Genomic DNA, 11538 nt, shown 5'->3' with positions numbered 1-11538 from the left:
CGTGCGACCGTCTACAACGACTGCGAGTGCTCGCAAGACACCAAGAGATCGATCGTGCAACAACAAGAAAAAACTGTTGCAGGCGGTCGTAAACTGGTCGGACGTCAATTGTGAAAGGGGCTGAACGGTCGCATACATTCGAATGCAACGGTAGTGGAATGTTATAAGCTGTAATTTCGATCGGTCTTGCAACAGTCTTATATTATCGCACCCAGTCGCAAGACTGGTCTCTGTAGGTCTCCAGCACATGTGCAAGTGTTGTACGACCTCCAGTCGACTAAATGCGACTATACTTAGTTGTGCCACCTCTCGCACCAAGTCGTACAACGTTGAACAACACTCACACGATGATCGCCCGACTGATGGTACGACCTGTTGCGAGTGAATCAATCGTATTTGATCGCGTTTGGATTTTGAACATGTTCAAAGTTCAGATGCGACCAGTCACGATCACCTCCGACCACCTCGAGTTTGTGCGATTGTCTACAACGACTGCGAGTGCTCGTAAGACACCAAGGGATCGATCGTGCAACAACAAGAAAAAACTGTTGCAGGTGGTCGTAAACAGGTCGTACGTCAATTGTGAAAGGGGCTAAAGGGGCTTTACAGATGAAGCCAGAACCGCTCGCAGTAATTATTTAGCTACATACGCATCTTGTTCACACACATTGCCCAGAATATTCAATTTTCAGGACAAAATACATGAAATTCGAAAAAAAATAAGCTCGCGCTTCGCGCTCGCACTATTTAAATATGGCTTATGAAATTACTACACTTTTTAATGTTTTTTATAAAGTTAGAAATGACTGTTAGGACATCGGCGTTTTGCCCCCATCCCCAATTTTTCACGACCAAGAAACAAAAAGAGAAAAGGAAAGGGATAAGGGTGAAATATAAAGCCTGATTTTTGTAATGAACATTTTTGAAATTTTTGCTCGCTCGCAACTTCTTATTAATTTTACGTGATACGCCGTATCAAGCCCCCTCAAAATTTTTGGCTCATTACGCCACTGGGACAACCCCTTCAAAGAAACAAACAAAAATCAACTTTTAGCGACCGATCGTGGAGAATATGGGTGAACAAATTGGCGGGAGCTGGATCCGCCCCTGGTCCCCCCCTACCTTCGGGGAGAGATTTCCGCCCATGCCCTAGCTTCGGCATAAAGCTATTGATAAGACACCTTAGCGTCATACCCATCCCGCTAACCGATTTACGTCACCTGGGTCGAGTCTGGCAAATGTGGATTAACGCCTAATTGCCAAAGGATGTTAGTGTCATTGCAGGATTCGAACCCCAACCTTGTGATCCAGTACCTTAGATGACCATGGGACTACGAAACCTTCTTCCTGGGGGGGGGGGGGGGTAGTAAAAGACCCCCGGGTAGAGTAATATGGGATATATGCTGATATCGGTGATCTAAAAACTAATAGTAGGCCTACGTATACGTAAGATTGGATCATTCTAGTGGTGGGGCCCAATAATTTATCCATCTCAATACTCGTCCCGCTTCGAAAACAACCTATATACGTATAACGCCTATTCATCTATCCAGAGTGCATCGCCCACTTTATCCTACTCATCGATTCGAGTACCCTTTCTGACCTCAGGGTATTTTCCGGAGGTCGACCCTACCTCCCCTTCTTTAACACCCCCCCCCCCCCTCCCCACAAAAATCAATACACGATCACCGATCTCTTTACCACCGCGATGGGGTAGCTCCTCGGCCTGCTGTGCAAGGGGGCGTCAGACGTAACCAGGCGTTGCTATGCAAGAGTTTTATAGCTTCTATTGATGTGCGAAGCCGGATCGCGCGGTTCAATAGCGTCAAAGACATAAGCCGATTTGCGCTGCTGGAACCACCGTGAATGGATCGTCACCCCTCAAAAGGATTACACCCGGCCAGGCTTTATCATTGCTCACGTATATTTTTCAATAAACAAGATGGGAGATGATTGAAACGAAATCTCTCGATTAAAGCGCTTTTACGATGAAATCAGGAGTCTCTTACACGTCGAAACAATTAGAAGAAATGGCAGTATAATATTTTTTTTTACATTTGTGGTTTAATAGCCCTTTCGTGATACAGACGATTCGTTCAGATCAACTCCAAAAGAAACAGGTAAATATATTATATTACTGTATTACTTTTGTATTACATTATATTAACTTGTGCAGGTGTATGCACTATGGCCTAAAGTTGTGAAATATGATATAAATGATATATACGAGGTGCATTAAAGGTCGGTCCCAGACGTAAATAATCATATCTGATTGATACACGTCTGACAAAACTCAAATACACACACACACACATGTGCGCCGTGAATTTGATACTGGAATTTCAACCCATAATGGTCATATACTGACAATCGCTAAGTATATTAAGTTAAACATTGTGTTCAATGACGCAATCTAGGTAAATGTATACTTATATTAATGTTTTATTTTGTTAATCATGACCAGATTAAAAAAAAAATAAATACTAGTAGAAAACGGGAATCATCATGTATTGCGCGGTTTTCGTGACTGTCTTCTTCTATATACACTATATCTTAGAGGCCTACATTAGATGAACTTGTATAAACTAATAAGGGCTATTTTCGTACAAATTAGGCCTAATTGGTATTCAGTATTTGATTTAGCTTGATAAAGGTAGCTTGATCCTGAGAGAGATTAATCATCTCTGTCAACAATGATTACATTGGTAATTGTGACAGTATACTGTACTCTTTATATAAAAGTAAAACTGCAAAAATATGAAGAAAAATTATTATTAAGAAAATGATAAATTCAAAATGAAACTTGTCAATTGAAGGTCCTCTGTAATATCAAATATTATTAGGGTATTTATAATACTTATAATAGTATGAAACATGTATTTAACCTAATATTTACAAAATTTTACCCACCAAACTTATAGTTTTTATGTTCACATTTTACTAAATATGTAACTTTTCCATAGAGTAGTAACACAGACTGGTATATGAAAATGACGTTTTAAACGACATATCATTATTATTATGGTTTTATTAAAATATCCACACATCGCAGCCAATTATAGGCTGAAAAAAGTTGAATTTACAAACTATAATAATACAATGATAAAATTATGTAACAATCAAACATTATAGATGTACTATTAACGACAAACACATTTGGTAACCTGACAGATGAAGGAAAGATTCAAAATTACTCTTATTTTTTTAATAGATTTGTCAAAAAGAGACATACTATTGTTTTCCATACCAGTCGCCTATCCTGTTTGGTACTGGTATCGCATGAAGCCCCCATGCATGGTTTAACATAATCCTCTCATTCAATGTCACATTGAGGTGAAGGTCATGACCCCTAACCCCCTTTCTTTCCCTTCCCTGCTAGTTTTGAAATTCAACAAATTGAGGATAGTCTATATTGCAGACACCCCTCTTTTCACAGCAAAAACGCTGTTCAAATTGTGATACAGCGCTTAACAGTTTATACAAATGTTTAAATTAATGTTTATATTTAATATCAAGCATGCATGGTTGATTAAACTGGCAAACAACTATTGTATAATGTTCATATAGCATGTATAATAAAGGAAACAGTTTTGTGTAAGATTTTAAAACGGTGTTTTTAGTGTATAACTCTTGGAAAACCACTTTCTTATATGATGTTGACACCCACAACATTTGCAGACTTTACGATTTCAATAGACATGATAGATTGGCAATTCCATACACTGTAAAAACGTTGTTTCAAATTTTAAAGCAACGCTGTTCAAGCCTGTCATGCACTCATATTGTTTAAACATTTAAACGAGTTGTTTTTGAAAGTTTAAACAATATTATTGTTGGCAGTTCATTCGATGAATATCGACGATTATCAGACGTCAATTTCAATTTAAGAATCAAGTTTAAACCGACTTCTGGATATGATTATTTAAGTATAAATTATGGTTTATAACACAACTATATGTCAATAAATCACCATGTTGCCACGTGAACATGAATGTTGACATTGATCAAATCCGAACATGAGGGTAAAGAAAATATACACGACTGATTATTTATTTTGATAAAAATCAGGAAATTGTTAGCGTTAGCGTATAACATTCACGATGAAATCATAAAGAACGATTAATGATATTGGTCCGTGTTTCCTAAAGTGTAATATGATATAAAAACTAATGAAATCCTGCCTCTGAGAATTACGAAAGATGATTGGCGGGGAGGTGCATTAGAGGGACAGGAGGCGGTCGCCCCATGAATTTTCAATTAGTGAAAAAGGAGGAAAAGAAGAAAAGGTGGAAGGGGGAGGAAAATGTATAGGCCTACTAGAGAAATCTGGGACACATAACTCTATATCCACTCTCTAAATGTGAAGGAGCTAATCTGGTACATAATCACACTCCTATCAGAGTGAGATGATTCCTGATGGAATGAGATTTTAATCTATCAAGAATGAATTGTACCTTGTTTGGCGTGAAAATGTAAAAAAGATGCACTTTCACTCTAAAAAAAAAAGGAAAAAATTCACTCTTGAAAGATTGAAATCTCGTTGCATCAAGAGTGGTCCTTCATCTCACTCTAAGAGGAGAGTGATTATGTACCGATAGCTCCTTTGCATTTAGAGAGTATATTTGCATCCTTATCAAAATACCCTGGCGCCCCCAGCACCCCCATCCCCGCCCCGTTACTTGACATAGAGTTATAAAAAGTTTCATGAAATAAGGTCCATGAATACATCATATCAGACCAGTGTGAAAGGAACATCATCACCGTGTCGTGTCCCGGAACGGTTTTGAAAGAGGGGAAAGGGTGCCACGTACAAAATCGAAATAACTTTCTGATTGTTACGTTTTTGTACCTGTTTATTGAACAGTATGGGAGGGGGCTGCAGTACCCTCAGCATGGGCGGTTCGGGGGCGGCTCCGCGCCCCCTGTTAATTTGATAAATGCCAAATATGCAAATGTTATGTAGAATTTTCACAAAGTTGCATTCAATTTTACCCATAAATTAGGTATTTTGTCTAACATGAGGCAAAACATTACACAAGGAACGCGCATGCTCCCCTCTTACCAAATATTTGGTAGATCCCATTTTCACACCACATTACAGTTAAGTTTAATCTCAGTTTAGACAACCTCGTTCCGCTAACTATGATTTATGGCGAACCTATAGCAATTTCGTGTTTGTAATCTTCCCCGAGGAAACATAAATCGTTCTTCTACATCGTTAAGTTGATACAACACAGTAAAAAAAAATTTCATATTGGGTTCAGGGGCAGCTCTCGGGAGCGGGGGGGGGGGGGGGGGTTACCGCCCCCTGAATTTCATGACATTCTAGTGATATGTTAGAAGATGAGAGAGAAAATATATTAGTATGAGGTTTAAGACGGATGGCTCACGCATAATGCACATAACCATATTTTCTATTTATAAGCCACGTTCGTTTTTGTCTTTATTTATTTTATTCTATATTTTTGAAGGTGCATGGACATTTAGCTCTATCAATATACTATGCCGCTGTTTAAGTGCAGGATTCCATTAATCGCACGGCAGGTTACCATTAAAAATGATGTCATCACTTAGGGTAAAAAATGACAAGTTCTCCTTGGAGACTAACCTTGATCAGTTTCATTTGCTAGTTGTTTTAAATCAAGTTCTCGACTTTAAATCTAGAGTCTTGAACTTGTTGAAGATGGGTTTATCCAGACATGAACAGAAAGTCGTTTTCCGAAAGTGTGCGAATGCGGTCCAAAATAACCAATCTTGCACCCGCATACAATACAAAAAGTAGAATGTCCTATTTTACTTCGACAGAATTTAATTTAAGTTTGAAATATCTTGCAAACGTTTTTCCTTCAACACCAATGAACGCGATGCGTCTGAACCCCAACAAAAACCATCATTAAGAAAATATCGTATTCATTATTTTTTTGCGACATTCGCATTCGAATTTCTCCCTCCCTTGAATCTAAGGTTTAACCTTTCATACAAAAATAACCTAATAATATATCCACTGGCACATAAGACCATTTTTTCTGGAGTGGTAAAATATCACAAATCGCTAGGATCCGTAATTAGTGTTGGCATAACCTCCCAAATTCAGTTATTTTTAGAGGGAAGGTATTCAGTAACATGCAGATATTGAATTACAACTTCATTTTTTTTTAAAGAAACACAAATGAAATGTGCAGTACATTGCAGGATCGAATAGTTTCATAACCAAACTACTTTTTTTTCGGAAAACAATTAATTTTCGACAATTTGAAACGAGCAGCCTATCGCGAGATAAACGAATGATTTCCGAAAGATCTTTGATCGCAATGTCTATTTCTTTCCACTGCCCCATCTCACCCCAACCTACAAATTTGATTTATTTTTTTAAAGTACTATGAACTTAGGGAGAAAATCCATGGTTATATACCGACGTCAAAATAAAACCCTTGTAACTGTAAATCGCATGGCCCGTATTCTAAAGTCAGGTTTAACTTACACCATGGTCTTATCGTTTACTGTGCTCTTTCTTGACTCATGAATGGTGAAGAAAGCTATCGTATTTATCCTTTCGAAACAGTTAAGAATGATTTGAGAGAAAAATGAGTTGGTGTATTGGAATTCTACTGTTAGAGATTTATGCCACTAGTGGCTATCCATAGTGAAACCACAACTTTAAACCCGACTTCAGAATATGGGCCATGCGGTTTAATTCGATCAAATGTGATGTATACACATTGAAACTCTCATTTCATTTCTAATACTTCCTGGCACTCTAGGTCATTTTTTTAATTTTTAGAAATGAAATTGTTGATGACACTGACTTTAAGGAAACTCTGTAGAGATGTACACCTGTCGATAGAGACTATTCTATTGTATGCATTCATCATTTTATCATCCATCTTTCCTTCCCACAGTGCTCGTAACAAAAGACGTCGGAAATAGTATTATATGAAATTTATGAAGATTCATCATCAACCGATTTCTTAGGTCACCCAATTCATTTTTTATTTGTTTGATAAGGAGAGCATACAGGTTAGGTCAAAGTTCTCAAAGTTGTCACAGATAAAATTATATCTGCATTTGAAATTGAATTTGCATTTGATCAGTAACTATGTTTACATCAATATGTTTTCGATCTTTTAGTTCCTTCTTTTTTTCTTTCCTGTATATATACGCATATATGAATAAGTCGACTATATTTTCTCCATTTCCAAGGGTGATCCACACTTTACGAGCTTTGCTTTTTAGCGGACCCCCCCCCCCCTCCATTTCCATTTATGCTCGATATTATACTGTTTTTTGTTTTACGAAGTAAGAATGCTCGTCTGTAAAATTTTACTTGATTTGTATTACTCTATATTACTTTGTATTTTGTTTTGATGGAAATGAAAATGGAATAAAGAATTAAATTGAATTGAAATCTGGATGTCATTGATTGAGCAGAGACAGGAAATAAACAAACATGTTTGTTGAAATTATTAATAATAAAACTTTATTGAGGAGTTGCTTTTAACGACTTTTGGTTTTTTTCATACGCAACCTGATTATATATATATATATATATATATATATATATATATGTGTGTGTGTGTGTGCTCGTAGTATTAGAATATTATAAAGTGGTATATACCATGAATAAAGAGACCGCTGGTAAATTAGTTAATGGCTAATTGAGCGCCAATATCCCTGTGCTAAATTAAAGTTATGATATGAATCACAAAACATCTAAATACACACCATGATGTTAAATGGACAGTGCAAGGGGAAGATGAAATGGTATATTTGTCATATTTTGGGGAAGAATAGTTTGACTTGGCAGGGGGCAGTCTGTTTAAAGAGTTTTGTTATACTAAATAGGATTATAATATGAACTAGGAAACAACTAACTAAGCAAAATCATGTCAATGGAAAAAGCAATGGGTATTGAAACAGTGCTTTTGAAATATTGTGTGGAAGCAGACAGGGGGCAGTTTGTTTTTAAAGCTTTGTAAGCTACACACCTATTCATCATCACTCTCGCGAAGTGATAATCTGTTTCATAGCGTAACGATCGACACAGTCTACTATTATATTATAGAAGTCACGAAGTTCTAAAGAAATTCTTTCATATGTTGGAGTATAACGCAGACGATCAATACTCGATACAGATTGAGCATTATAATAATGAATCGCTCGATTAGCCCAAGGCGATATATCGAATCCCAACCATGCCAACCTAGTCTGCGCGAAAGTGTGAACTGCATGTCTTACTTGTAAATATTTTTTTATATCAGGCCTACTAGATTAAACTAAATTAGTTAGCATATAGAGATAATAAATGAAACAGTCATTAAGAAACAGTTTATGCCAATATTACTCAAGTTTTGACTATTACATCAAACTTAAACTTATGGAGACGGGTAGATGCGATTTTGTCTAAACATGAGAAGTAATTCCGATAAAGAGTTTACGATGATTACATTCTTTTGATAGTGAATATCGATTAATGTTAGTCGATAACATTCCACATCAAATGAGGTTCCGCCCAAATTCGAATGGATTTGGACTGGTTTATTACCTTGCTTATAATAAAACCAAAAAGCAAGGTTCATCATGCCACATAAAGTAGACACCACCCCGAAAAAACAACACTTGCAATTTGGTAGATTTGGCATTGGACTTTTTTAGGGGGGGGTAGGGTTACACCATTTTCATCGGATTTCTTAGAATATCTGGTTCTTTTTTTTCTGCCTGCCAAATTTATTGCAAACACTGTGATTGAAATATCCGTTTTTTATTGTAATGTTTTGGAATCACTTAATTACAAATGAATCATTTTTTTAATATACTTTCGTGTCTTTGCTTACAGGAATCATGTTGCTGAACGAAGATGTAATGAAATCAGCGAGTCTCGGTAGCAAGAAAGGCTACTTCGCAACCTTCTTCATCCCGCCTGCCGACGAGGACGAATGTGTCTTCCAAGACATCATCAAGACCGAGAAGGAATGGCGTCCAGATACCTCCCTCAGCCATCACACATCGACGTCATCCTCGAGATCGAACCGGGGTTCGAAGTCGCCACGAGGTCGGGCGGGTCAACGCGGCCGGGGAGGCGCGAGAAGCAAAAGCGCCACGAGGAGCATCGACTTCGATCTCGACGATGGTGACCCGGAGAGGGACAGGAATCGAGTGAGCACGGCGAGGAGTTCGAAAGCGATGTCGGTACTGTCGTGGGGAGGTTATTCTGATTCCACACTGCCGCCGCCACCGTCGAGATCAGCCATGCGGAGTCATGCGGGTGATGGGAGACGTTCGATCGGTAGAGGTCAACCGATCAAGTATGCATTTGATCAAGGGAAGGCTTTCGCCACTCATACAGAGAGGACAAAGAAGACGTGTGAGGTTATTAAAGATGCTAACCGTGGAAGCGGTGGTGATTCGAAGGAGCGTACCTGTCGGCCGTATAGTAGCTATACCGTATATCAGAAGCGAGAGAACATAGCTATCAGCCCGTATGGTGAGCCGAACTTGAAAGGAGCCGCAGGGAGGTATCGAGAGCAGTACCAAACCATCACCAACTCCGTGCCACCACCGAACGACCCAACCAAGGAATCCAGAGACTATGTCTTCAAGAAGTTCCTGGAGAACCTGACAGCACGCTCGAGTCTTGCCGGCCGCTCACCCATTGGGACGCTGAAGAAACCGCCACCAAAGCCGGTACGGAAGCCAAGCGCGAAGCTGAATTCGAAGATTGATCATCTGCACAAACAGGCAAAAGCTAGAATGACCAGTGTCCAGAAGGACCTGTCGAGTGAGAATAAACTCGTAAAGGGACATCACGGTGTGGAATACGTTATAGCCATGGAGTTGTCTCACAACCTTGAGAAGCACCGTATGAAGCGGTCATACAGCTTCCCCAGCCTGCCAACCGTCGCGGTAGCCGCTAACACAACAACGCGGTTAGACGCACCGCGGTTGAGAACACAATCGGTTAACCACCTCACGCCGGGTGAAACGGCCATCAGGGGAGGTATTGAGACTAACGTTTTCGATTCGGAACGGAGCAAACGCGGACCACTAACATGCATTGAGCGTAAACCTCGCGTGCGGTCACCGCTGCTTTCTAAACTCTCCCGTGACCGCTTCTTACCGGAAGCGATCAAACGTCGTGAGATTGAGCGTCAGGAGAGTCTGGCAGGGCTACGCATCACCGCCAACACGCCGGTCACAGACTGGAAAACGGAAACAGACCGACGACCTTCTTTGACTGCGACGACTAAAATGCAATTGGATTCCCTGGCGTCGAAATCAATTGAAAACCTGAATGACGTCGATGACGACGGCATCGATGGGCGATCGGATGACGTCGAAAATAACTCGGATCACGAAAACCTGGACACCAATGATTGCGCGGTTGAAGATTTGTATAATGATGACGAACAGGAACAACATTCAGGTGATGAAAATACTCAGGCAGCAGATCAGACGGTTGAAGTTCGTGATGATGTTGATGAGGATTGTGGTTTAAATGATGGAAATGCTCCTTCTGTTCATGATCCGGAAGTAAATCAGGTGGATGAAAGTCAGACCGATGAGAAAGATGGTACGGAGGTCGTTTCGGGATCTCTCGAATCGGAACATGCTGGGAATGACGTCACGCCTGAAGTGACCAATGAAGAGGGAGGGGGTAAAAGTGGAAATGAATAAATCAATGATGAACTCGTTTGAGTTAGAAATATGGTACGCAGTATACAGGTTGAAATTTCAAATTAAAAACATTCTTTTATCCCAGTCCAGAACCAGTCAATTCTTCATATTAAGTGAAAAATATCATAATTCCCAGATACAAAGATCCACACGTTTTAGGAAAGTGATGAAAGCAGCATGGACCTGGCCATGGAGGATTATCTATTGTTACCATGGTTACTGGGGATGCTGTGACAGTGCTCAGCAGTCAGCACCCCCAGTAACAATTAATATACTAATCCTCCGACCATGGACAGGGCCCTGGTAATTAGCAGACCCTATATTTGTTTCCTCTCCTTCTTTGAATCTATATCCTTATTTTTATCAGTCGATGATTTTCTAATTGGTTTTTCCTTGTTATGAAACATCCCTGCTTATAGATACATTGATCGCAAAATGACAAATACTTTCGTAAACGCTATATCCTGACATCAGATTTTGGGGATGATGTTTTTTGTTGATATTTATTTCTGATGTATATATTAGATATATTTTTATATTTGATATATTTGAAATATTTGTAAATTATTAATGAATCAAAATCAATAGACTGTTTATTTACAAAAAAAATTGTTGGAGTTTCAAGGAAGAAATACGTGCAATTGTGTGGAAATAGATGGATTATGTTTTAGAACTTCGAGTTTTTTCATGATTATTAAGTGATTATTTGTAACTCGAATCCTCAAAATGATAATGTAAAATTGCAGTATGACAATCAAACTAAACATGTATTTGTGATATAAATGTTTGACACTCTCTTTCCATTTTTGTAACATGCAGCACCGATGTAGTACTGAAATAAATACAGATTGTAATGACGTATTTCAA

General features: G+C 38.9%; 1 protein-coding gene across 1 annotated transcript; it reads left to right on the top strand.

Moving 5' to 3' along the window:
* Nucleotides 1–1699: 1699 nt before the first annotated feature.
* LOC129283336 (uncharacterized) lies at nt 1700–11538 on the top strand. Its single transcript, XM_054919174.2, has 2 exons — nt 1700–2120; nt 8834–11538. Exon 2 carries the CDS (start codon nt 8839–8841, stop codon nt 10669–10671), a length of 1833 nt encoding a protein of 610 aa, XP_054775149.2. The 5' UTR covers nt 1700–2120; nt 8834–8838; the 3' UTR covers nt 10672–11538.

The sequence above is a fragment of the Lytechinus pictus genome, chromosome 19, assembly GCF_037042905.1.
Source record: "Lytechinus pictus isolate F3 Inbred chromosome 19, Lp3.0, whole genome shotgun sequence".
Taxonomy (NCBI): Eukaryota; Metazoa; Echinodermata; class Echinoidea; order Temnopleuroida; family Toxopneustidae; genus Lytechinus; species Lytechinus pictus.
This window is presented reverse-complemented; position numbering and strand designations above follow the sequence as displayed.

Coding starts and splice junctions, on each gene's coding strand:
- LOC129283336 (XM_054919174.2), top strand. CDS start 8,839: ATGTTGCTGAACGAAGATGTAATGAAATCAGCGAGTCTCGGTAGCAAG.